Consider the following 27,016-nt stretch of genomic DNA (forward strand, 5'->3'; position numbering starts at 1 on the left):
CGGTCGTAAACAGGCATTTTGTGCCTGTTTATCTACGTTATCTACGCACATCTGTCCCAACTCGCACGAAAACTTACGCCCACTCTATCGCTAACGTATTAAGAATATGGAATGGGCGCACACCTCAATCAATGCGCCAAAGCATGGGTGACATCTACTACATGTGCACCGACAGTACACGAATGGTCGAAGCTGAATATTTCCTGACGGCCCACAGGAGTAAGCGAGTTATAACTATAGCGATAAAACATATTTGCTACAAGCTATTATTACAAACAGCCACGCTCCAAGCCTTGTGCACAGCAAAAACAAATCTATTGCAACTAAGCTCACCCGCGAGCAATTAGGCAGAAAATAATCAGACAGTGATCGCACCAACGAACTTCACTGAGTCAGAAACGTCACAAGCCGCTGCTTCAAAGTATTTGCCAAATAAAGAACAAAGAGCAAAGCACACTGATCCCGATTCAATCCATAAGCGGAAAGTTTGGATAGCTAATACAGTAATACAGCCGCACCGGAAGTCATGTGTGCATCCATTTTAAACACGGAGGCTGCTGAGGCAAGCAATGGACGCGTCACCACGCGATCAAACATGGCAGCGCCCACGGAATTGCCGCGAAAGAAGTCAGTAAAAGGTAAAAGCAAACATGAGGCTGCTCCCTTCGTCGCCTTCAGCCGGTAAGCTTCCTGACTAGGCTTACAGTGCAGACAGCTAGACTAGATAAATGAAAGGCATATATACTCGCACCGCCTCTGCAGCTTCAACCAAAGTTTTCCGTCGTCTACCCACTCACTGTTCATCGTGGTAGCCGAAATAGCAGTCTGAGCCGTGGTTGCGGCTGCCGTGTACATTGTAAAGAAGCAAGCAAACGCCGATGGAGGGCGCTGTCACTCAATGCGGGCGCTGTCACGTGAGCATATGGCGGCGCCCATGAGTATACCACAGCCTTTTCATGGGTTCATTGCGCATGTGAGCCAGTACATGCTTTCATTTGTTTGATGACGATGCTGTTTGACTTGTGCATTAAACATCCTTCTGCCGGCGTGTGACGAACGCTTTTCATTCATGGTGCCTGTTCTGCGTAGATATAGCTTTCGCGCGTACATCGCTTTATGAGAGCGTTGATGGGCTAAGCCACGGTGACTTGCAGGGTGTTCCGTCGAGACGTCGCGTAGGGCGAAAAAGCACACCCAGAGGTTTATATACATACCCTCCGCGCATCGCTCTGATATCCTATCAAGAGCAAAATTGATTTGCCTTTGAGACGTATACAATATATGTAACGTATAATGCCGCAGTGTGTCAGTCATGACCCGCGATTGATGGTTCTAACTAAGCAAAGCAAGCATATATTTACTATCTAGCCTTTTACGAAGAAAGAACGAAATGAACGTCGAAACAGTCGCACTCGGCGCTCTCACAACACGCGCAGTAGCCGTGGAAGACGCAGCCCGAGAATGGGTCGGTCGCGTCGCGGGCATCGTGACCCTGGCCAGCTTCGTCGGCAGCCTGTCGATGTCCTGGCGGGTCTGGCGCGCCAGAAACTCGATGGGCGTCGCCTTCTCGCCCCTAGCCGCGGCCATTATCTGCCTACACGCCTGGCTACTCTACGGCCGCGCCGCCGGCGACCCCAACGTGGTGTGGGTGAACGCCTGCGGCCTCATCCTGATGCTGGTCAACGCGCTCGTGCACCGCCTCTACTCTCGGGACAACGGGCCCGGCTTGGCTCTGCTAACGACACTCGCGGCCTTGCAGCTCGTGTCGCCGGTGTTGACCGTGGTGTGGCTGGGCAACGTCGCGTTTGTTTGCACCCTGGCTTGCAACGCGGCGCCCATCGCCCGCATCAGGACGGTCCCGCTGCCGGAGATCGCCGCGTGGACTCTGTGCGCTTGCGGCCTCTGGACGGCGTACGGGGTGCTCGCTCGGGACATGCCGCTGTTCGCGAGCAACCTGATCGGCGCCGTGTTCGCCGCGGTCGAGCTGACCGTGGCCATGTGGAGGCGGTGTCGACGCGATGTGGACCTGCTCGCGCTAATGGTGTGATACGTTGTCCGAGGTAAGCGCGCGTATATACAGGGTATCCCAGCTATCACGCAGCACGATTTTAAAAAAACGGAGGAACGGCGTTACGCGAAGCAAACCTAGTGCGAATTGTTTCCAGTACAGTGGAGCAACCGCAAGTACTTTTTGTTGCTGAGATTTAATTAGGTAATTGTAATTATCTAACTCGAGAAGTACTATCCTAATTATCAAAGTGTCAATGAGAAAATTGCAGAGCAACGTGAAAAACTCCCCATGCAGCTTTCTGTTGCTCAATTTGTGCTACATCAGTGTTTTTCCGAGCGTGAAATAAGCCCGCGAATACACGCAAAGTGCCTCGAGCGCCGCTTCGTCAGATCTGTGATCTCCGAGCTATTGTGTAAAGTTCAACACGCACTCGTTGCCTCTTTCCTTGACTCCGCTAAAATTTCGTTCCGAATTTCCCTTTTATAATATATACGATATCCCTTTTATTCTGTTTCAGGGCGTGACTAGGTGTCCCTGAAGGCCTCGGGACACCATGCATCCCCGGCTTAGCAGTACGCATCTACTGCAGCCCGGATTCCTTGGTTCATTCACTTCCGGCGCCCCACTTGCCCTCGGATTCGTTTCTATGGGAGAATGGCGCTGTGGCGTCGCCGGGATTCGCGTATATGGACGTCGTGTTAGTTTTCGCCTGGCTTTATATTATATTGTATCGCCCTTTAAGAAATACTGTAGCCATGGGCGGAAGCAGAAGCTCTGCTGGTGACGTCGTTTGACACTAACCGCGACATCTTAAAACCACCTTTGCGCGTGGCAGGTGCATTAGTAAAATTTTGCGTGATTAAACGTATGACGCACGAGAGGCTTCAGACAAGCGGCTTTACGAACTAGCGCGAACACTATAAGTATAACTTGCTATGCACATAGTAGCACATAGTCCGTGGTTATTTACAATAATATGCATGTGTACTTTACTACAACGCAGTGTCACAAAGATGTCTCCAACAATGTACTCCTTGCTCCCGTGTCTCTTCTGTATTGCGCAAACTGTGATCCGTACACGGACGAGCTAAACCTCTCTGAAATGCCTTTTTGGCTGTATTTTTCAGAGAATGTGTGCGTGTGAAATGGTAGCGCAATATTGTGCGCTGCGATTAGCGTATTTTGAAGAACTTTGGAGAGCCCACCTGACATGGCCGAAAGTTACCAGCGTTACCAGTTATCGACGCCTTTTGTCGACAAATGTGTTTTATGGGCGATGTTTTTATTGTAAATAAAGGTCTTCAATTTTTTTTTTGTTTTTGTGTCGAAATCTCGGTCAGAGCCCTGCACGGGCACGGGCTGCTTGGAGCCCGAGCCCACCCCAGGCCCACCAAAAAATCGCTTTACCGGGCCCGGGCTTTCGGGCCAGGTAAAGCGATTTTTAGTGGGCCCGGAGCTTCTATCCTAAGTCGGACTTTCGAACGCAAGAGAGCGCTCTGCACGGATTCGAGGCATTCTGTGCGAAGCTCAAGTGCCAAGTTGGAAAAAAACTAGGTCTTAATAATCTTAGGAAACAAAATAAGAGTTCTAATTCTTTTTAGAGCGCAGCTCTAGGCGCCCGTTCCTGAGTTGGCGTCCCTCGGCGTAACCGAGCGAACGAATCGCAGTGAAGGATGAAAGAGAGAACGCGGAGCGCAGCATGGGGTGAAAGACGGCGAGAACGAAGAGAACGCGAGGAGGAAAGCGGAGGAGGAGGGCAGCGGAAGCATGAGGAAATCGGAGATGAGTGTGGCGAAAGGGTGAGGAGGAAAGGGGAGTGCTGCACGAGACGTACTTCAAGGCGGCGAGCGCGTCCGCCGATACCATATATGGAAACAAAGCGCTGGCTTGGGCTTCGGTCCCACTGCACGTGCGCTACTTCGCCTGCGCCGCCGCCGCCGCTAGAGAATGCGCTCCGCGCGAGTCACGCCTACCCGAGTTCACGCTTTCCTGCTGAACAATGAGCGACGCAACCGGTGGAAATGCTTCGTCTGCCGCTACCGCTAATGGAGCTGCCCGTGCAGAAGTTGAGCGCCGCCGCCGCCGCCGCTGAGGAACCTGTCGTTCAGAATCAAATTCTCTTCCACAATATATATAGCGAATTCAAAACACCTAAACAGCTGCGCTCAAAATTCGCATTAGGGAGTATCATAATCGTCGGTGAATATAATTTTTTTTATTTTGAAGAAAAAATATATACTATCAAATACTCTCGGATACGGTCTGTTACCGCTTTTTGCGATTGTACTACTTCATCACTCGATACGATTATTTTATTGCTGCGTCATTTTACGACTATTATTTGCTACAACGCATTGACGATATAGCTTTGCGGTCAGCGCAGCACCCATGAATAGCGCTTGCAGTACGTGTTTCTTCATGAGCCTTAAATTTATGCATGACAACTGCTTCGTCCTTGGCTCAGAAGGGTTGCTGTGGCAAGCACTTCCACCTTCACATTTTTTTCGTGCCCAAGCTATAGAATATGCGTGTTTGAACTTTCAGCTGCATTTGCTCCCGATATAACTTTAACCGTTTTCTTGCTGCAAGAACTATTTTATTGCGATATCATTTAGGACTCTGAAAGAACGTTCCCGCCGCCGTATTGTCATGGTATGGACGCGCATACGTGGTACGGCGCGTCGAGGGATTGGAAAGGGTATGTGAAGACGCGGAGTGCGTTTAGCCGCAAAAAGCGTCGAAGCCAAGTCCCCCTCACGTACCGTATGAGAGCAGGCTAGCTGGTGTTCCATTTTGTTCCGCGTTATTTATCACCTTCCGGCTCATGTGGAGCTGCAGTACCGCGTTCTGGCATTTCACAGCTACCACGAGCGTTGTCGGCACACACATTATATAGCGTTCCCAAATTAGAAGCTGCGCGCTCACCATGCCGTCGTGCATACACGTGGTTTGGGCGCGGAAAGAACAGTGAACGTCAAGCTAAATCTAGTGCTGCCAAACGCCAAGATTTGTTTCTCAGTTTTCCGCCTGTCTCATCTCGTGCACGTTCGAGGCATACGACGCCATGTGATGCCGTTGCCAGATATTCTTCACGCGCCAGCGTATATGTATACATTGACAGGGCAGGTATCGGTCCAGGGCGCTGTCCCTTCTGCGCATGCCGCAGTATCAATGTTTAAAATAATTTACACCCCTAAAACGCCCGGGGAAAAGGCTGCGGGATCTCGAGATGATCTTCACGAAGGCGAAAAAAGTGTAAACTAATATTTTAATCTATAAAGTGTTCCAAACGGCTCTTCTGTTCTTTGCACCGCTCTGTCGCCTTCGCACAGTCGTTAGTTATATTTAAGCGCACCTGCGAACGTTCCCCATTTATATCGTAAAATGCCCGCTTTATAAAGATTCTTCGCGATTGCCGTAATGGCACAAATAATCTTACATTCTTTTTCCTTTCTTTTTTTTTTGCTTTTGCATCACGCCCTGACATGACGTCACTTAAATGCAGATTAAGAAAGAAGACTTAAAAGGCTAATATTGTCGTTTAGTTGTTTAACCCTTTGTCAGGCGCGATAAATCTACTCATGGATCCAGCTATACCTTTTCCCAAACGAACCGTACCACATGGAAGAACAGGAAAAAAAATTATTTCTTGCACAAGAATATTATCTGAAAAATCTGTGGGACAACACCTGTCCCCCAGATAACTTGAGGCCATGAGCGATAGTGGGACACACTTTGTCCCTCTGTACACCTTGGACTTCATCCTTTCAGACCCTTGGGTGATCACAGCTTCTGATAGAAGGGTTCAAAGCATGCAAGGCAAAGAGGCACTTGGCAGGCTTTACACACACGCTTTGTGCTCGTTTCCTGCGAAGTTCTTGAGCACCATTGGTACATTTTGCACGTATGGTGGTGGTGGACGGGTACTGCCTATACCCACTGAACCGAACGTCTTTTGGCACCGCTGTCATAATTGAGCAGTTCTTGCGTCCTCTCTTGTGATATACTAGACTGCGCCGACCATTGCAAAAACACCTCCCATTGATGAGCTCTCTGCACAGTATTACCCGAAAGAACAGGTATGCCATGCCGTTTCTGCAGTAGTGCTGGACGTCTTCAACCACTACGTTCAGCGTATTTGCAGCAGGCAGCTGAAAACAATGGCTCACTTTTCATGTCAAACCTCTCTACAGTAGATCGAACTGCATTCATTAGTGGAGTGCAAGGAGTAATTTTTGCACTTACCGGTCAATTTATTCGTGGCGCAAGAGCTACGAAATTCACGCGCTTGAAGAGCGACAACAGCCAAAAACATAGGAAAAAGCAAAACAACTCGTACTATTAGTGTCACCTCCCATTTCAAATAAAAACTTAAAATTATAGTTGTTTTACCTTCTAAGAGATGGCGCTACCTGTTTCTGTAGGTCTCTCTGCGCACTTCTCTGTAGGTCTCTGTAGGTCTCTCTGCGCACTGTAGGCTACGTAGGTCTCTCTGCGCACTTCAGGCAGCTTTCGCTTGCGGTTGCACGTGGGACATATATGTCCCATGTGACCAAAAAAGGGTTTAATGCAATACGTAGGTATTATTATTTGGTGTCGCGTCCTCAAATCGAAAATGGCCCGCGACCGCGTGCTTAGCAGCCCAACACCATAGTCACTAAGCAATCACGGCGTCGTCGTCGTCGTTGTTGTATTCGACGGCCACACACGCACGCAGCCCGCGGATTGCTGTGAGGGTTGTCATTGCTTCGGTGGTGTATAAAACTGCATGCAGTGACAATAAAACATTGCGAACAACTTTCGCCGATAGAGCACGCGTATAGCTAACATGCAAAGGCAGACAGAAGCGAAACCTGGGTTAAAAATTTCTCGCAAGACCCCTATTTCATTGTACACAAGTGTAGGTATACACTAAGTCTTGTGTAAACGTGATGTTGTGTAAGACACATGAACTTACGCACTTTAAGGGTGTAAATTATTTTACAGTGCGAGGAGCTATAGCGACAACGCTGAACCTCCGTTATCGCTATCAATGCTTCGCCTTCTGGCGAAACTATCACTCACATCTGACAAGTATGTGTTTACTTAATCAGATTATGTTTACTGCAATTGCCGCTGCCACTACAGCTACGAGCCTTACACTTCGTGTAATATTCCAACATGTTGCCATCGAATTCGTTGCTTCTCCATTATGGCGAAACTGTGATCCTTTAGATAAATCAATCAATAAAATTGTCCAGTGGCCGGGAACAGATAAACTCTAGCGCAGACGCTCGACACTGCAACCATTACGCCATTGAAGCAGTTTTCCCCTACAACGGCGTGCCTCATAAAACACATAGCAGTTTTGGCACGTAAAGCCCAGGAAATTAGTTTAAATTATTTAACACGTCTTCATACGTCAAAACGCTGGCCGATCCAGAAAATAGTGCAAACAAAACAATTTAGAGTTCAATACTACTCCTAATCCCCTCACGCGAGGGGTGCCGCGATTGAGTGCGGTGCACAGTGACTGCGTACTTATCTCACGCACAACTGGCCCAGGAAGACTTTATCCTTTATCGACTTCAACTGGAGGTTCAATCGCCTTCCAGCTTTTTTACAGCGAAAGCTGTATATGGCTAGGCGAAACGAAAAACCGTTCGCCACATGTGTCGATAAACGTCTCCATTGGCTGCGCCGTCAGTTACGTCGTTCTCTACGTCGCACCGAAGCGCGCGCGCCATTGTTAGTGAGTTCGTTCTCTGCGTCGTACCTGCTCTGCCCGCAACGCCGCCTCCTCGGCTCGCCGTTGTCGCATGCGTTCGATATCTCGAGTTAGCTCGGCGTCGTGGTTAGCAGCATCCGCCCGCCATTGGCGCTTGCGTTCCGCTAGTAACACAAACATGTAACCAATAATTGAGAAACGCTTCAATACAGCGTCGGGATTAACCCACTGCTAAACACCGGGGCCGCACATTTCAGCTTCGCTAGTTGACCATCTGTACGGAGTGCTCACGCGGTGTTTTTTTTTTACTTGCCCACAGCTGTATACTGCTTCAATAAAGAGCAGTTTTAGTTCAACGTCTTTCCAGTCTTCCGTGGGAACAAAAAAAAAAAAACAAAAAAATTTATCGCTTGAAATCACGGCTGATATCACTTGGACAACCACGCTTTCCGAGTTTAAATGCACGCAGCTCTAACAATTCGTTGCTCTTTTACAGCGAAGCTGTTAGCCTCTAGTTGGTCGGGATTTTTCGTGTCCGCACGCGCGGTGCTCACCAAAATGTGGGCCGATCCCGGAGACAGTGCAAAGCGCGCAGTGTGCCGCTTCTCCAAGAGGCATCGCATGACGTCATCAGGTGACATCATCACTTGGCGAATACGTCATCGCGTGACGTCACGTTCGACGTGATGACGTCACCAGATTGCGTCATCCGGCGATATCGTCACGTGACGATGCCGTTATTCTCGTGCATTCGAAGTGTACAATACGAAGCTATCATGTCTGCAGCTTGTGTGTAAGTCGTACTTTACGATTTTTCTCACGCAATTTAGTTTGAAAAATTAGTTCAACAACACACTTGCGCTTGGCGGAGGGCCTAGACGAATGAGGGTGTATGCTGCACTTCCGCACACGGGCCTGCGCGCATGACGTGCGCCGCTTGTGGTGGTGGTGCTTGTCTAACGTCGGCAACAGCTTCGCTGTACATTCACTTTCACAGGGTGGAATGGAGGCGGATTTTCTTCTTCATCGCGTTTAACTAACATTTACTCTTCAATTGAGACATTAAATGGTCCTGTCACAGTTGCACGCTATAAAGTGCAAAAATAACGTTGACTGATAAATAAATCGAAATGTGTCTCCTCCCGGTATTTTAAGACGGCTCGTCTAGTCCGGACGGTGGTTGCTTCTCTGTCGGCAGTGCGTCGGGCTTATCGGCATCGACCAGTGCGGGCACCGGCACGGCGACGACGACGGCGACGTCCTTCTTGGCGGCGGGCGCCCTCACCCTCGAGTCAAAGTTCATGCCGGCGAACAGCGCGAACGCCGTGAGGAAGCTGATTATCTCCAGGAGCAGGAAGACCGCCGACCAGCTGTAGTATTCGGCCACCAGGCTGAGCGGGAAGCCCGATATGACGCCGCCCACTGCGCGCCGGCATCATGACGTCAAACAGAATAAATAATGCTAATGAACATTAAAAAAAAAACGGTACGTTAAAGTGTATTGGCAGATTATGATTCCGTAAGCAGTGAAGCGGCTTGTTCAAAGCAGTGTCAAATTCCTACCTGTGCGAAAGCCTTATTTCACACGTTTCATCTCGCGTTGATCATCGCCACAAGGTTGGAATTTGGCACTTGCACACTATAGAGCCTGTCACGAGTCTTTTATTACGAGGACTTCTCAAGAACGGAACCACTTTGCCGTCGCGGTTATTGTAATTGAAGCTAACGCGAAATTTCGCACGACCATGCATATAGCCGACATCCTCGCTCCATGCAGGCTTCACTTGACCTTAACCATCATATCTTGGTGCATTTTTTGTCGTTTCAATTTTTTTTACTCGCTGCCTTCTGTGATAACTTTGGTTTTGCGGGCATAATAAAATAAAATAAAATAAAATAAAATAAAGGAGTACTGAAAGGGCAGTGCCAGTATGGTAGAAAGTTGGGCTGGTTAGAACGACCACAAACTTTAAATCAGCACGCGGGACGACTGCAACACGAGAAGAAGGGCATGGAGATGAGTGTTGTCTAACAATTGAAGTTTATGAAGAACAACAAACAAAAGAAAAACACCAACCTGCGCTCGCATGGCACTGAGTGATATGGAATAAATCATTAAGTGACATCGTTATTGTCACTTGATGGCATGCACATGCAGTATAATTGATGTTTCCCAGTGATCGAGCGTCTGCGAGTTTGCAATCGGCCCTGAACGAATCTTGCGATCAAGCCGTGCAAGCTGTAGGTTTGACTTGCAAGTTTTCCGTCTCATTAAGGCTGACCTTGCCAGTGCGGTCCTAGCTTTTGTCGCTAAAACACTGCTAAATAAATTCAAAGGTAAGCCTCCGAGTTCCGAAGTTTAGTGGGGCAGAATGCCATATTACGCTGCCATATTACATCGTGTTTTACTAATTCCTCCTCTTTCCCTTTTATTATGTGTTTCCCCTCGCACTCTGCGCGTCACTCACGGCTTCCGCCGAAGGCCACGATGGCGTGCGACGTGCCCGACAGGTGCACAGGCACGCACTCGGAGGCGACCACGCCGAAGATGGCCATGGCTCCGTACAGGCAGCCGCCCAAGGCGAGGCCGATGACGCCGATCAGCAGCTGCGCGCATGAGCGGGGAATAAGGGTGGGAAAGGTCGAGCACCGGTGGAATTATATATACATTGAGCAGAATGGGGTCACTCGCAATTCATCATCATAAAAAAAAACAATTCATCACACAAAACAAATTGGCTGAGGTTTAATTCTTGTAAACCTAGATTATAACTAGCGAAAGGTCTATTTGGCTTGGTTTTGCAAAGACTATGCATACAGTGTTTCATTAAAGTTATGCTTTATTGCAAATCTGACGGTGTGTCTCTCTGTGTTTCTTGAATGGTGACGAAGACGGTCTTTGCTTGAGATTTCGCAGCCCGCCGTCTAGCTATATATTCAGCCTGCCGCTTGCGCTGGAGCGTACGCATGCAGACAGCCCAGCCGGCGCGCCATCCATGGCGAGACTGAGCGACCGGCGAAGCAGCCGTTAAACCCTCGCCTAGTCACGTGGTACTGCAGCGGCGAGGCTCCGAGCGAGCACAGCTGCGACGCCTCTCCGCAGTGGATCACGTGGGGTGACGTCACACCTGCTACGCTTGTGCTCAAGGTCATTGCGACGCGATGAATGACCTTTGCGAGACATGGCGTAGTAGAGCTTTCGCTCTAAAAAAGAAACTGAATTCTGGAGTTTTATGTGCCAAGACCACGCTCTTATTGTAAGGCACTCCGGAATAATTTTTGACCACCCGAGGTTCTCTAACGCGCACCCAAATGCACGGTATACACGAGCGTCATCGCATTCCTCACCAATCAGGAATGCGGCCGCCGCGGCTGCGGGGTCGCACCCCCGACCTCGTGCTCATGCAGCGCAAAACACCATAGCCACTGAGTATACCGTCGTGTCCGGGTAATCATCGTAATCATCATTAACATATTTTATGCCCACTGCATGGACGAAGGCCTCTCCCAGCCGTCACCAACTACCCCTGTCTCGGTTTAAACATTGTTAAAGAGAAGTGATCTGAGGGCAAACAGATGCACTATATTGCTGTAAATAGTTGGTAGTCTTACTGACTGGTCCTTCGCGTAACAATATGAAAAACGATAGTTCTCATCGTCTATACGTCTTGCGTGTGTCTGCTCATTCGCGCCCAGGACCTTTTCTGAACAATAGGGAGTTTCAGAAACATGGAACCCGAAGTTAGGGGACATAGCATATAATACAAAGTTTTAGAATAGATACCCAAGCCACACTCAAGCGTTGGGGGACGCAAACTCCATTGTGGGCCCTTCGCGATCTTTTTGTGCTCGCTTTGCGTTCTTTTGCATAGGCCGGGGCGGTTTGCCTTCCCCGAAGCTTAGGCACCCTAACCTAAAACTCTCTAATATTGACCAGGCGTGCAAAAGAACGCAAAGAGAGTACAAAAGAACGTAAAAGGCGCACGAAGGAGCTTCTGTATTTGAACGTGCGCAAAAGCCGCATGGGCACACTGTTTCTAAAACTCCCTAATGTTTCGTGGTATAGATTTTCGGGATACATATCTCGGAACTAGTGCTATAATCCTATAGGATTAGTGCTAAGCGGATGATATGTGCCACGATCTTGAACCGCTGCCGATTTCGCCACGGCAGCCGAAGCATCAGCATCGCCCTCGCCCGTTCAGGACGCTGAGGTTCAAGTGAGCGTATCCCGTAACCCGAACCCAGCTATGCAGCTCAGCAGTGCCTTTAGACGGGAAGTGACTCAAGCAACGCAGCACGGGCATGATACCAATTAGCAACCATGCAGTACGCTTTGCTTTTACCAAGTTAAGAGTTAACTGAATTTTAAACATCACCTGCGGCAGATAGCGCAATTTTAATGATGATATATATGGGTTTTTATGGCGCTATTTACGAATTCTAGCCGGTGAGTTCGCAAGGCATATCCACTTAAAACGAACTTTGAAAGCAGCAACACTTTTGACATAAGCATGCATCAAACTTACTTTCCTTTTTTTTTTATCAAAACGCCTTTTTATGCAATGCAAGATAAAACTAACCGGAACACCAATACATTTCGTTGCGCTATTGGAAGCGCATGTCTCGGAAACTGATGTCGTTCCCAGAATTAGTTCCGAGTGGAAATGGCTCGCGAACTCACCAGCTGGAATTCGCAAACTGCAATATACGTACCCGAACGTATTTAGTTATAAACTGAATTAGTGAAAATCATTCAATTAGCCGATTGTGTATTTCGATTTCTCGTGCAACTAATGTCCGCCTCTACGAGTAATCCAGTTCAAGAAGTAATATTGTGCTATCTGCCACAGGCGATATTTCAGTTTAATCTGAAAAAAAAAATAAGCTAAGCGCCCTATATATGAAAAAAAAAAAGTTTTATAAGGAACATATAGCATGTCACGCCTTAAGCACTGACCAAATAGCAACATGCGATTCTGGCAAATTAAACAGTTGTTTAGCGAATTCTAGTCAATAATTCGTTATCCAGCTATTACCTCAGTGTACTAATCTTCGCTTTCGTTAATAATGATTTGCCGGAGAAGGTAGCGTTGTTTGAATGGCTTTAAGAACTTCTATTCTAAGTATAGCACACGGGACAAACAATAGACCGATTTCACCACGTTCTGACCGCATGAGCAGCGGCCCTATCGGCGATTTTTCGACTGTACTTGGGTTCAAGGCAGCATTGAGGCGGACGCCGCTGACAATGTCATTCTAGATCATGGTATAAACGCAACACGCTTCTTACCGTAGTTGCCCTTCTGTCCGCTAGGGAGGCGGAGTACTACTACCGGCATGCTTTGCGGCTGCGCTGGAATAGCGAAACTCGCTGCAGAATCGGTCTGTTGTTCTTAAAGTGCGCGCATATACCTCCGACGAGTGTTCCGTGATGCTGTAGCTGAACACGTGAAAGGCCACCGCGGCGCCAGCCGTTAGAACAACCGACACGGGAACCCTGGGGCTCGCTCCGCAAGCGCCGCCCTGCGATTGCACGAAACAAACATCTGTCCTTGCGCATGGCCTCTGAGATTCGGCGGCCGATCTCGGAGGCCACTATATTGTGGTTGGATTGGTTGTGCGTGTGTGTCAGCATTTATGTAGGCGGCGCGGTGTTCAGACTTCTGCCAAAGGGACACTAAATACAAAAAAAAAAAAATTTGCTTGAGCTTTATTAGTAAATTACCACGTCCACAATACCAGAAAAGCCACTCTTAATGCGAGAGGGGGGGGGGGGGGGGGGGCTTGGTAAGCCAGAAAAAAAAAAAAAAGATAATGCAAGAACGAAAAACGGTTGGCGACGCCACCTTGAAGTCCTCGCACACGCTCGCCGGGAGGTCGTTTGGATTTTGACGGCCTCTGCTCGAGCCTAGTTAACTCTTTATCAGCTAAAAACTGACTACATTAGATTCTAAAAGAGCTAAAGGTCGAAAGTAGCAAGTGTCGAGAAAATTTATAGTGAGCCACAGCGGTCCAAATACTCCCCCCTCCCCCCAAAAAAGAAAGAAAGAAAGCAAGAATGCTATCCATGACGTCACACTGACTTATCGAAATTAAAAAAAAGTAGAACTCTGGTTTATGTATACACATATATATTTCCTTGCCTTCATTGGCTATTGGCCTTATATGTTCGTGATTAAGAAAACTCGAGTCCCTCTCCTTTTCTCATCGCTTATACAGGGTGTCCCAACTATCATGTACCAAATTTTAAAAATGTGCAAATATTTTTAATGTTGGTGGACAGAACCAAGGTAATGTTGTTTGTCGTCGCTTGGAGATACTGAGATTATTTTTTGCATTGATCCTAATTACCTAATTACTCTAAATTAACTTCTCAAATAATATAATTAGATGAAAAGTCAATGAAAAAATTGTAGAGCAACATGAAAAACTCCCGATACAGCTTTCTGGTGCTCAATACGTGCTACGTAAAAGTGTTCTGAGCGTGAAAGAAGCCCGCGCGTACACGCAAAATTGCCGCGCGACTGGCCGCTCAAGGCACTTTGCGTGTATTCGCGGGCTTCTTTCACGCTCGGAAAAACAGTCTTATGTAGCACGTATTGAGCACCAGAAAGCTGTATCGGTAGTTTTTCATGTTGCTCTATAATTTTCTCATTGACACCTTTCGTCTAGTAATATTGAAGAAGTTTATTAATTAAGACTAATTATCTAATTAAGCGGAATGCAAAAAATAATGTATCTGCAAGCGACGACAAACAAGATTACATTGGTTCTCTCCAGCTACGTGGTATTTGTATATTTTAAAATCTTGGTGCATGATACATAGTTGGGACACCCTGCATATTATGGCGCCTTTAACGTGTTACGCAAGAAACGGCCGTTTCACATGACGCGATTGGGGCGAAAAAAATTGTTCTGTCGCGCACGTCGCAGAGCGATTTTCGCTGGCAGCTTTCACATGCGTCTTTGACCGCGCGATTTCCGTCGCAGCGACGCCCAATGTTGCTCCCTGCTCACAAAGTATCCATGCCTGCACCGTTAAATAAAAACAACATGGAAACTAGTCAAACATTACAATTTCATATTATTATTTTTTTTAAATAGAATAGTACACAATTTTTCAGCCTTTAAACGCGTTGAGACTGCGATCGCTTAGTCCGCAGTTGCGGCTAGTGAAAATGCTGCACAAACCGCATAAGCGTGCGGCGTGGTGGGGTGGTTTTGTTTTGTACACTGTAGTTGTGTTGTTGCGGTACGATGGAAGCCACAACTCTTCTCCTGCAGGAGTATTTGCCTCTCCAAAAGAAGCTACTATTAAGTGTGCAAGTGTCTGGCACAATTTGTGCAATGAAGATGTTGACGATGGCGACGATCGTGAGGGTACGTGCCGTATGTTGAAGGCGGCGTCAGCTCCCGACCTGGATAGCATGCAGCTTCTCCTTTTAAATGAATTGTGCGAGCTGGAGAAAAAAATTGTTGATAAAGCTCCTGAGCCACAGGCGCTGGTGGGTACGCTCTGTTAAAACATAATTGAAACTGGTGCGCGACATTGCTCCGCTGAGCTTCCAACACGTGGTAAAACAGGAAAGTGCCTATTTCGACGGCGCTTGCTGTTACGTCACGTTGCTCCGCCCACATCGCGCCGATCGCTGCGACTCGTTGGAATCCCGTCGCGGAGACCTGCGACGTCGCGGCGGTCGCTGAGCGACGGAATTCGCTGTGTCGCTGTGTGAAAATCGCGCCATGTGAAACGGCCTAAATACGTACGACGACAATTGTGGAGAAGTTCACGATCGTCAAGAGCCTATAACATATGTATCAAACTATATACATATACACTTTGGCTAACGGTCGGTGCACGGTCACGTCACAATGCCACTAAGGGAACGGAAACAAGAGGGAAGAAGTGGGTGACAGTTACAAGTGATAGGCATATGCAGGCTCCCGCGTCCTGTCACTCGCTTGTTAGCTCATATATGCTGACAATTGCGCTTGTGACAGTCACATGCATTCGTGTCTTTCGTTTTTCCCCGTTTTGTTTCTGTCCCCTTAGGTGCTCTCCTGACGTTCCAAAGCCAATAACAGCGTTCGCTGCAACGATGCTTCTGCGTAGAAAGAGAAGCCACGTGACTCGACAGCCGCATCGCAAAGGTGACCGACCTTGCTGGCGTGCCAGAGGATCATCCAGTCCGTTATGTAACCAGCCAGGATGCCACCCAGGAAACCGCCACCTTCAATGCAGCTCATGAAGGCATTGGCTGCGAGTTCGTATATAGCAGATCATTCATTCATTCATTCATTCATTGGTTCACATTACAAAAACATAGTGAAAATACGCGGCGACAAATCAACAAAAATCTTGGGAGACGCTTAAGCTTCGCCTTTAAGAATAGAACGCGATAGCATTAAAGGGTCCCTGACTGCTTGTCACGCTTCCCGGCAACTGCAACTAATGCAACCGCATTCTTTACCGGGAAACGCTGGCGGCGAATGCTATATGCACGAAGACGAGCTTTCTGGTTCCTTTGTTTTCTTTCCCCCGCACGCCCGGCGCCGCAGATGCGCGGAGACGAGAGCCATCTGGTGGTGCTGCAAGGAACCGAGCAACGCCGCTCTGTGATTGGTAGAAACGCAGCCCACGCCGCGCTATGATTGGTAGACAATTTTCACTCACGGTCAACGCCGGCAACCCGCGTATAGCGGGGCCTTTAAAGTATCGCTTTAAAACAGAAACATCCGTCTATCACCAAAGAACGTGGCTATGTGCCTTGGGCGCGTGAGCGCTGCAATAAAACCACGCAACAACAAAACGAACGAGCAATGGAACCGATTTAAGCGATTTATTCGGCTCGGAACTCATTCTCTGCGGCAGGAGCAGGCTCTCGCAGCGTACCCTGTTATCTTCTCAGGAACGCTTTATATTCCTTGCCGTGTTCACGGTCGACAGACGCCAACGTGCACTCTCAGAGTCGACGTGGGGCACAAGATTTCGCGCAAGTTGATCAAGCGGCAAAGCTCAGTGGTTGTCAGTGCTGAAACGACCACGTATACTTATAGCAAGGAGCAACCAAGAAAGAACGTTAGAAAGCACTTGGCCAGGAAAGAAAAAGGAAGGGACAGATGGCGAGAAAAGAAAAGGGATAAATCAGTGGTGTCTAAGACGTGGCGACCGTGACGTATTTCTGTCTCTGCAATCACTTTCGGCACTTGCAGTCCGCAAAAGCATAGTCTTCGAGATCTGTTTTCTCTGAATCAGAGGCAACCGTCACTAGGGCGTAGATTAGGAAACACGCACGCACGCAGCGTGCGTGCGTTTTTTCTGACACATGCTACCTGACCAGACAAATTTTCATCGAATTATTGACCACGCGGAACTTTCCAGCGGAGTTGCGTACCGGCAAACTGGGTCTGCTTGAGGTCCTCGATAATGTAGATCTGACCCCAGTCGGCGGCACCCGTGCGTGCGAAGAACATGGTCAGGTACGACGCGGACAGCAGCCAGATAAACGGGCTGCTCAGCAGGTTCACAGTGGTCGCCGCGGAGCTGGTGAGTTCCTGCTCCTGCTGCTCCCTGGTCGTTGCGCTTTTGAGCGCGACCTCTGTGGTTGGTGAGAGAAGAAGCCAGTCGTTCGGCTTAGCTTGTCCGGTAATCGGATAACGCAGGCGGACTGCGCGTCGGGTCGGAGGCGTAAACGTGAGCGACCTATATGGTGCTGCCACCTGGTGGCGCAGAGCTCAAACATACAAAAACAGCTAATGTTGCAGTAACCAAGTGTATTATGCTTCGCTGCTGGCGTAAATTATCGGAAGCAACACGATTACGCCACTGCCGAAAATTTACACCAGCAGCGAAGTAGAATACACTTGGTTACTGCAACATTGGCTGTTTTTGTCTGTAAATTTAAAAGCAACACGATTACGCCACTGCCGAAAATTTACACCAGCAGCGAAGTAGAATGCACTTGGTTACTGCAACATTAGCTGTTTGTCTGTTTGAGCTCTGCGCCACCAGGTGGCAGCACCGCACAGGCCGCTCACGTTTACGCCTCCGCCCCAACGCCCAGTCCGCCTGCGTTTACCCGATTACCGGACAAGCTAAACCTCTCTCATGTTGAATCTCGTCAGGAAGTGTGTTCAGGCTGGACGCGAACTTTTTTTGAATTCTTGAAACCTCTTCGTCCTCATTACTCTCCGCAGAACTCATCGTGTATTAATCGTTCCGAACACCAGAGCGAGCGTCCAGTTGAATTTTGAGAATGAACGTGAATCGGGCCGAATGTCAGATGGGACGTATGTCGTATCGGTCCATCGAATTCGATCGGATGAGTCGACTCGAGCAGTAGTTGGTCGAGAGCGTAGGACTCAATGTGCCTCATTTGTACGCCCCGATTCATGTACTGCCGACTATAAAATCATCCATTTGATTGAGTACTCGATTGGCTATCGAATCGAATATACCACCGCAGTTGGGAGAATTAGCCCCTTATTTAAAACGAGGCGCTTACGAGAATGCGTGGTGGAAACTGGCCAAAAAGCTTCTCACGTGGAATCGAATAACCGAGTGTGTGTCGAATTGTACATAGGAATCGAATTACGTGTGTAAAACTGCGCATCGGAATGAATACCGGAGGATGGAGTGTACATAAAGACGAGTATCGCATTGAACTTAGTCAAATATCAATTCAAGGTCAATCGAATGATGCCTGTCGAATTCCCCACTGTATCAATTTGTTCAACTAAATGTAAAATCCCATATCAATATGTTGATTACGGTAACCGCGGTGACACATGGTCCCGAAGATAACTGCGAATCAATGCTTCTCCACATACACACCGTTAATGCGAAGAAGTCAGCTTTCGCAAAATTCGCAACTGCCGGTTCAACGCACGCACACATGGACAGCTCATATGCTGTCCATGTGTTTGTCTGTGCGGTATAATTATTGACATAATTAAGTCAGTCAACCAAATAGTTGTATGTTCCTTGTTGGAAAGTGTCAGTTTCATTCGAAGTTACTATATTGTTTTTTTCGTCCGAAGGCGATACGTTGAAAACGATAACAATTAGGCTTAGCGCTGCGCTGAATTGCGTCTCAGAACCCCGGCATGATAAAAAGCGCCGCCAGGGGCATTGCAGACGTCGCACATCGATAGTGCACTAGAGATGAGACCGAAATTAGTCCGCGCCTAACCAAAGGATAAGATAGATTTAGCTTGGCGTCTACTGTTCGTTCCGTTCAGGCAGCACGATCTGATAAATATACACAGCTCCTAAGCGAAAACGCTATAATGTGTACGCGCACAACGCTCAAGTCAGCGAAGCCAGAACGCTGACCTGGCTCCGGCAGAGCAGATTGAGCGTGACGGGGCGCTTGCTTCGATTTTGCAGCCAAACGCATTGCGCGTATCAGGAGACCTAACCTACCACGCGCGACCCGCGCGTCGATACTGGGACAACACGACGATGGTGGCGGTGCGAATGCGCATCGAGCGTCAGTTTAATTGCTATCGCAATAAAGGTGTTTTCAGTTGGGTGCTTATCTACTAAGCAAGAAGATCATGATATGTACGTCTCGTCTCACCTTTGCCGGCAGGCAAGCCGGTGTCCGGACACTTAACACTCGATCTCCGGCTTTCGGTCACACTGAGGCCGACGTCGTTTGGCTTGTTGACGATAGTGAACAGAGACAGGAGGCCCATAATGGCGCATATCACGCCTGCAGGGCCGAGAGATGACGCAATCAGCCGGTGCCCAGTTGTCATTGCGACCCGTTCACTTTCGGTAAAACAGAAATTTGTTGTTTGCGAGTTTGTATAGTACGGCCAACCATTCCAAAATGTAGCACGAAAATACTAAGCACGAGCACGTGGGCGGAGACACGCACGCGTACTGCGTCTAAAAGGAGACTGAATAGCAACATTAGATCAGTTTGCAGCGTGTGTTTCAGTGATCAAATTAAATAGCTGGGTTTAACGTCCTTAAACTGCAGTGTGTTGTGAGGGATGCTGTAGCGGAGGGCTCCGGGTTAATTTTAACGCGACCGCGTTAAAGGCCCCATGTCGCAGAAAAACCGGGATCGGCGGCGGCGTTTGTGTTAAGAATCGACGTTTGGCGGAAATAATCATGCCGAACCACATCATTTCGAACCTACCCGACCACACAGGCCCTCCACGTGGCGCAAGGCGTTAGTGAACAAAAAGTGAATTTCTCAAAGTAAAATCCGCCATAAAAATCGTACAGTACCACTTAACCACAACTTACAGACATGATAGCGTCGGATTGTAATTTGAAAATACGAGAAAAAAAAGCCTGATAAGCAGCCAACGATTCTTGAATGCTATCGCGTTCCACTCTTAAAGGCGAAGCTTAAGCGCCCTCCAATTCTGATGGTGTTTCGCTGTAATTTGGTTCTAGGCAACATTGAGGGCAATGTTGAAAACCGAGCCTTTTAAATTTTGATTGGGCCCCATGTTGCAGAAAATACGGTGTCGGTGTCGGCGTCAACGGCGTCCAATAACGCTACCGCGTTCCACTCTTACAGGCGAAGCTTAAGCGTACTCCAAGTTTTGACAACCTGGGGTTCTTCGCGTAGTGCCGGGTCTCTGGCGCCAGAAGTCGTGTCAGGTGGTCACATTTCATTTGTTATACGTAGCGTGCTTATCTGTACGCGCATAATCTGTTACAACCGCTTCCTATCATTTGACTCTTTCGTACTTCATGAAAGCTGCAATCATGTGGGGAGTAGAAGTTACTCACTTAATGGAATAAACTATCCAGCAATTCTTTATTTTTTTATTTTTGTAAAACCACAGAAAAACAATGAACAGAATGTTTGGGTGAAATCAAAGAAAACAAGCTAACAGGAAAAAGAAGAGTACAGATAAAGATGTAACAAAAACTACCAGACTTTTTCTGTTTCTTTTTCTTTAAAAAAAATAACAGTGTACACTGACTGAACAGGCGCAAAGCTTATCGGCGCCACCGTTAGACTGCGCTGATAGTACTGAATGCCGCGGATGTCCCATATGTTCGCGCTCACAAGGATCAACATAGTACACGACATTTTGCATTTACACCAATCAAAACGGAACGCCGCGGCCGGGAACACAACCAAGAACCTTGCAGCAGAACGCATAGCAATTGAGCCACCATGGTGGAACTAAATGTTTGAATGAAGTCTATGATTATTGAAAACTGGGAGATTCGAATGAAAATGTCGATTTTTTGATGGCAAAGTCTCATAGCAGTGGTGGACATCAGGAATTGCGCGGTAATCGCCAGTACGATCATTTCTGAAATTTCACTAGTTACGTTTTTTTTTTTATTGATGGCGTGCTTTAGGAGGGTCATGTTGTAATTGCAGGATTGAAGTCAGATGGTAGCCCTAAAGTACAACCATGTGTTAGAAGCTTTGATCCTACAGCACCAGTTTCGATAAATATTGACTCATAATTTGTCGTGAGACACCGACATATTCTAGTATAGTAAGCACGCTTCGTGCTCCGTCAAGAGTGTACAGATTTCGCAGCTTATCGTAAATATATGATCTCGCTGCGAAATCTGAGCGACATAACAAAGTAGCGCTAAGCGAAAAAAAAATTCCATATAAACTTGCTAAAGCAAGAAATTCTGGAAGAACTCGTCTACGATGACTATCCAAGTATGTCAATTGGTCGAAACGCGTCATGGCGACGCCATGGAAAGGCTTGTACTCGAGCCGGCTCCTCTCTGGACATGCTACGCCATCTGGCGACGCCGCCACGAAGTCCGCGCATACCCATTGACACAAACCCGCTGAACCATGATGGCGTCAAAAAAGTTAATTAAAGAGCTGTAAATACCCAGTGGCAACTACCCAGAGACACGTGCCCACTGAGAACGGCCCATAATTTTAGACAGCACCACCTTCTGGATCGGCCCAAATTTTTGGTTAGACAGATAGATAACCGGAAAGAAGAAAAACTTGTCTCCCGATGTCAGGAATGCTGTTCGCATTAAGAGGAAGCTTTAGCACGGGTGCTCCTATGTAAATACATGTAAAAAAAAAAGAGAAGTCGTTTTTCTCGGCAATCACTGGCACGAAATGTGACGAGGTTTGTTGCATTTAAAAGAAGAAAAAAAAAAAACTTAAAATCTTGCGACTGTTTGTTTCGAATTTTTTATTTAGGTCGTCAATTTTTTATTAAAAATTGGCCAGAATCGCAAATTTTCGGAAAACGAAACTATCACGTTTACAACTCTGTAACTTGGCAATGAAAGATGATATCACAATTCTGTGAATTTCATCTAATAGTGAATCTAAAGCGGACAATATTGATATTCTACACATGAACCTCAAAATGCTTAGTAATATGGAAATACAGCTTTTGCAGAACCCTTGCACACAACGTAACGAATTCACGTAAGATCTAAATTGACAAATGTAATTTGTCCGCTTTGAACAATCTAATGGATGTCGTTTACAGAACCGCGACATCTGTTCTTGACGCAAGGCCATTAATTTGTAAACTTCGTGCTTCTATTTCTTTCCATCTTTAAAATTTTTGAAAATTCGTTTACCAAAATTCAGGCGCTAAATCGAAATTCTGCTTGAGACAGTCACTACAATTTAACTCTCTCTCTAAAATGCAACAAATTTCATTAAAATAGGTTCAGGAGTTATCTCAGAAAAGCGTTTCTCCGTTTTACATGTATTTGAATAGGCCGTGTCGGAGTTGGGCCCGAGCTAAAGCTTCTTCGTAAAATGCCAACCATGGATGTATATTGCGCGGCGGATGACCCACCGGTTCTGCCGCGCGAGCGCAAGCAGATTTGAAATGCCGTGGAGTATACACGCCGCGGCTGGGAACTGTAGTCCGTAAATTACGGTATTCATCGAAATAACAAAGTCTATATATACGCACGCGTAGTGCAGACACGAGGTCAGTTGCGCATACAAATGAGGCACTCACCCGTGAACCCGACGCTTACTCTCCAGTTGTAAGTGAGCATCAGATACGAAGACAGGAATGGGGCTACAGTCAGCGAAATGTTGGCCGAAGCTGACAGCACACCGTACAACGTTCCAAACTGCGCTTGTAAAAACCACTGCGAGGTAAAAAATACGTCTATTACTGCTAAGGGACATATTTTCTGCTACAGGGACGAATACGCAGCGAGAAACAAAAGTGACACCAATTCAGTGCCGCGCAGGCTAGGGGTCGCGAGAGCCAACAGCGTGTTTTGAGTAATGGCGAGAGGAACCGCTAATTGTGCGCTAATAATCCTTCTCCTTTTTGGGGTTTTACATACGAAGCTTCCACTTCCTCCACTTAGATGATTACCGCACAAGTGCCTTCCAGTTTCACCCTCTCAAAAATCCCACTAATATTAGCGCGTAAATAGCAAAATATAATTTACAATAGCCTGTAAATATTGCAGGACACTCCAGCTGGCACTGACTTCGCTACGCAGTTAGGACACTGTTTGATAGATAAACGCACAAGAAAGCCATACATACGTGAACTCAATGCACAAAGCATGTTCCTTATATTTGAACACATTCGAAACATTTAGCTGTAGTTAATGATATAGGTCAAAGACACGTGGGCTCGATTCACAGCAGCCGCCGCAGACAGACCATCCAGACGACGCGCGCTACTCTGACGCCATCTCGTAGCCATCGTCGCCGCAGTGCGTGTCTTGCGTGGCACTACGTTTTCTTCTCCCGCTTTCGCCATACCCTCCTCCTCCGTTTTCCTCCTCACGCTCTCTTCGCTTTTTATTGCGATTTATATGAACACTCCAAGCGCAATTCTGACGTCGTCGTCGCCGTCGCCTCACGGCGACGGCGACAACGACGTGGGGGGAGGGGGGGGGTGCGTTCTGCTCCGTCGGCTGCTGCTCGCAGCGCGGCCGCGCGGGCGCTGTCTTGAAAGCGATCTGCGATGTGGGCGAAGTGCGCGCCAGCGCGGGCCTCATCTTCAAAACGATCTGCGATGGGGACAAAGTGCATGCGCCGAGTACCGGTAGCTTCGCATGCGCTGTGCTTTCGACGTTTAGTTCGCGTTAAAGCGAGACGAGAGATGGCGCGAAGGTCAACTCGCCCGCTGCTGCTGCTGGCGCACTTTCTCATTCCGGCGAGTTTCCAGGTTCATCGAGCGAGATGTGTTCAAGTTTACCTGTGAGCGCGTGACACCGTGCTTGTCTATTTAGTTAGTAAGCGAATGTTTACAACTTTCTACGGCCCATTAAACTACTATCCTTGCTTAGTATAGCCATCTACTAATTTGCTATTGCAATCGATGCTGCGCCTTTCGGGCGAAACTGCGACTTTTTTCATCCCCCGGTGCACTCCGCGTCATCCGCTGCGCTCGTCCGCCCGGTTACGCCAACGCGCTCACCTCAGAAACGAGCGAGAGCTGCGCTCTAAAAGGCGCGACCGGAAGTTTTCCGGGGCCACAAATACACGACTGCCGCAGTGCGGATCAAAGAATGCTGACCTGTTGGAGGACCTTGATGAGCGAGGGCCAGCCGCAGCCCTGGGCGCAGCCGTTGAGAAACCAGAGCACCGCAATCACTTCGGCGGATACGGACGCCGCCGCAGCCAGCACGATGGTGAACACGGCCGACATCAACAGGCCCGCGGCGAACATCAGGCGAGAGCTGACGCGGTCTGACAGCACGCCGAACAGGAACTTGCTGCCGGCGTACGCCAGGTTCTGGCTGCTCAGGATCGCGCCTGCCAGGCGTGGACGTCACAGGGTTCGCTCTATATATACTCATGAGCAAGAGGACCACGATCGTCGCAAGGATTGTACACTCTGAACACGGTAACCCCCTCAACTTGCGAAGGCAAGTTACACCGAGTGTTTGCACTGGTTCGTGACGATCTCTCGTCTGAAGCCTCTTGTGTGTCCTATGCGCCTCCGAGATTAGTAATCACGTAAAACCTAACGTGCGAAGGCAAGTATTCTTAATGCTTGCCGTGATTCATGAATGCATTTTGCCTAAAGCCTGTTGTGTGTCATACACGGCTCCGGTAGGTGTAATCCCGGACAACTTGCGACAGCAAGGTATACTACTGCGGTTTGCACTGATTTGTGAAGACCTCTTGTCTGAAGCCTCTTGTGCGTCATACGTGCCTCCGAGATGTGTAATCAAGCAAGATCTTGCTTGCGATATCAAGTTATAGCATTTGCACTGGTTCGTATCGTATTGTAGTACCGTGCTGAGGACACGGAACCTCAGGTGGTCGAAGTTAATCAAGAGTCCCCCACTATAGAGCGTGCCTCATAATCATATCGTAATTTTGGCGCGTGAAGTCACACAATTTAATTTAATCGTCATTTAGAGTGACTCGAGCTCACGAATTGGAAAAGTAGCGATCCAGTTGAACGCGTTTCCTGAGTGCACTTCAAGAGGGACGCTGAAGAGAAATAATCTTATTAACTTGCGCTTCTGCTAGAGTGTCTTGGTAAGCCACAAAAGACACAATACCGAGGACGGGGGCGAGTTCCCACATCTCGCCACGACGTCATGGATTTTGACAGCGTTTATTCGGCTCTGTTTGACTTGATAAACGGTAAAGATTGGCTACATTGCAGCGCAAAAGTATCTATAGGACTCAATCTAGCAAGCTTCATGAACTTTGCCTGTGCCCAAAATGGACCAAAATTCAACAAATATACAGCAAAATACTTTAAAATCCAAGACGTCACACTGGAGTTACCGCGATAAGGTTCGGGCGCGGAATTCAAGAAACATATAGAGGTTTGGTCGTTATGTTGTCGCGTAAACTATCATTTTTCAGCCAAATGATTGAACATGAGGATTTGGCAGAATAGTTCATCGGTATAAATAATTTAGTGCTTACCACGATGACCACGCCAATAATAATACGCCCGAACTGCGCTAACCATGTGGTTACCGTTGAAGTCGAGGGAATATAGGGACGTGCCACACATTCGGCCGCTGCAGTGCACAACGTCGTATACAGAACGTGTGTGGACCCCAGTTCGGAGTGAGGTCATCACTCGACATAAATGGGCGCGTCGCCAGTGCGCTATATATAACACGACAGGAAATGCGCCAACGGTGGGATTGTAGCTTTAGCACGGCTCTCTACAGCCAATAGAAGGGGACGGAGTACTTACCAGCTTCATCTTTGCGCAGTCCGTTAGCGAGAAGTGCGGGCAGCACAAATGTGACGCTTTTGCGGTTGTAGCCGTAGCAGGCGTACCCGAAGAACAGGGTCGCGAATATCATGCCCTGGTAGCGCTTGATACCCGTAGCCATCAAAAATGATTTTGAGGCCTGCTACTCAAGCCAAGGCGTAATGAAGATCTCATCTACTTCTTCTTCTTCTTTCTTGCTTATAGTGATGGCATACAGCCGCTGCCCTTTGAAGCGGGCGATCAGACGAGTGCATAGGACAAAGAAATTATAAAAGGAAAAAAAATCACATTTCTCGCCTTTTAATTCCATCGGAATCCTGGTCAATCTTCCATAGCGTGTATGAGCCATCAAGAGAGGGCGAATAAACAAACAAACAAGCAACCAAAAAAAAAAAGAAAGAAAAAAACTAGCTAACTAACAAGCAGTTTGTCACCTCACAACGTTGGATGGTGGTGGTGGTGGCGGTGGCGGCGGTAGTAGTAGTAGTAGTAGTAGTAGTAGTAGTAGTAGTAGTAGTAGTCAAAGAAGAAGAAGAAGGAGGTCTAGAATATAACAGTTGCAATATAAATTAATATAGGCACAAGGAACACGCATCTCGATTACATGAAATTCCCATGTGCTCCTAGTCACTCTGCTGTACATGTGTTACTCTCACCCCCTTTCGACTATAGTTCTCACGGACGTTTCCAACATAGTCTTTTTTTTTTTTAAATTCTTTTTCTTTTTTTTTCGTGACAGCTTTTTCTCTCCCCTATTCTTTCCGCCTTTCATTTCGACTGTAATGCGTCACAATTTTCGTCTCCCTATGGATAGTCTTATAGCTTCTCGGCCTTTTGGCTAAGATCAAAGTGCGCTTACATCGATGATTGTATAATACTTATCTTGCTCTCTATTTTTTCCTGTTTCATCTTCTATTATCCTATCATATTGTAACGGCGGAACCGAGAGTGGCGCCAGTCAGAAGACGACGATTTGACGTGTAGAAGTGGACTCGGTCTCGAAAGCCATCTTGCATATGTATCGTTGTCTCTCTTGTAAATAGTGTAAATACATCTTTATACGTGACTTCCACATCGTAACAATATCTTATATTACTTCCTGTTTCCATCCATCGATCCATCCATCCGTCCGTCCGTCC

The 27,016-nt window shown here is 47.7% G+C and overlaps 3 protein-coding genes across 4 annotated transcripts; 1 reads left to right on the forward strand and 2 right to left on the reverse strand.

Moving 5' to 3' along the window:
* The first annotated feature begins 1,282 nt into the window (after positions 1 to 1,282).
* LOC119432723 (uncharacterized) lies at positions 1,283 to 3,236 on the forward strand. Of its 2 annotated transcripts, XR_007464310.1 has the most exons (3): positions 1,283 to 2,060; positions 2,529 to 2,583; positions 3,139 to 3,236. XR_007464310.1 is itself a non-coding variant. In XM_037699878.2 (2 exons), the coding sequence occupies exon 1, from the start codon at positions 1,391 to 1,393 to the stop codon at positions 2,045 to 2,047; it is 657 nt and encodes a 218-aa protein (XP_037555806.1). In that variant the 5' UTR covers positions 1,283 to 1,390; the 3' UTR covers positions 2,048 to 2,060; positions 2,529 to 3,236. The 2 variants fall into 2 exon arrangements, 1 of the variants encoding a protein (XP_037555806.1); XM_037699878.2 differs by having other exon boundaries at positions 2,529 to 3,236.
* Positions 3,237 to 8,868: 5,632 nt separating this feature from the next.
* LOC125941335 (glucose-6-phosphate exchanger SLC37A4-like) lies at positions 8,869 to 15,999 on the reverse strand. Its single transcript, XM_049658370.1, has 4 exons — positions 15,882 to 15,999; positions 13,134 to 13,244; positions 10,187 to 10,325; positions 8,869 to 9,140 (listed from the first exon to the last, which is right to left on the reverse strand). The coding sequence occupies exons 1-4, from the start codon at positions 15,966 to 15,968 to the stop codon at positions 8,869 to 8,871; spliced, it is 609 nt and encodes a 202-aa protein (XP_049514327.1). The 5' UTR covers positions 15,969 to 15,999.
* Positions 16,000 to 16,915: 916 nt separating this feature from the next.
* Positions 16,916 to 25,998, reverse strand: LOC119432724 (glucose-6-phosphate exchanger SLC37A4). The gene is made up of 6 exons (XM_049658371.1): positions 25,857 to 25,998; positions 24,204 to 24,442; positions 22,674 to 22,809; positions 19,304 to 19,438; positions 17,117 to 17,320; positions 16,916 to 16,968 (listed from the first exon to the last, which is right to left on the reverse strand). Exons 1-6 carry the CDS (start codon positions 25,996 to 25,998, stop codon positions 16,916 to 16,918), a joined length of 909 nt encoding a protein of 302 aa, XP_049514328.1.
* Between the last annotated feature and the right edge of the window lie 1,018 nt (positions 25,999 to 27,016).

This window comes from Dermacentor silvarum, chromosome 11 (genome assembly GCF_013339745.2).
Source record: "Dermacentor silvarum isolate Dsil-2018 chromosome 11, BIME_Dsil_1.4, whole genome shotgun sequence".
In the NCBI taxonomy this organism is placed as follows: Eukaryota; Metazoa; Arthropoda; class Arachnida; order Ixodida; family Ixodidae; genus Dermacentor; species Dermacentor silvarum.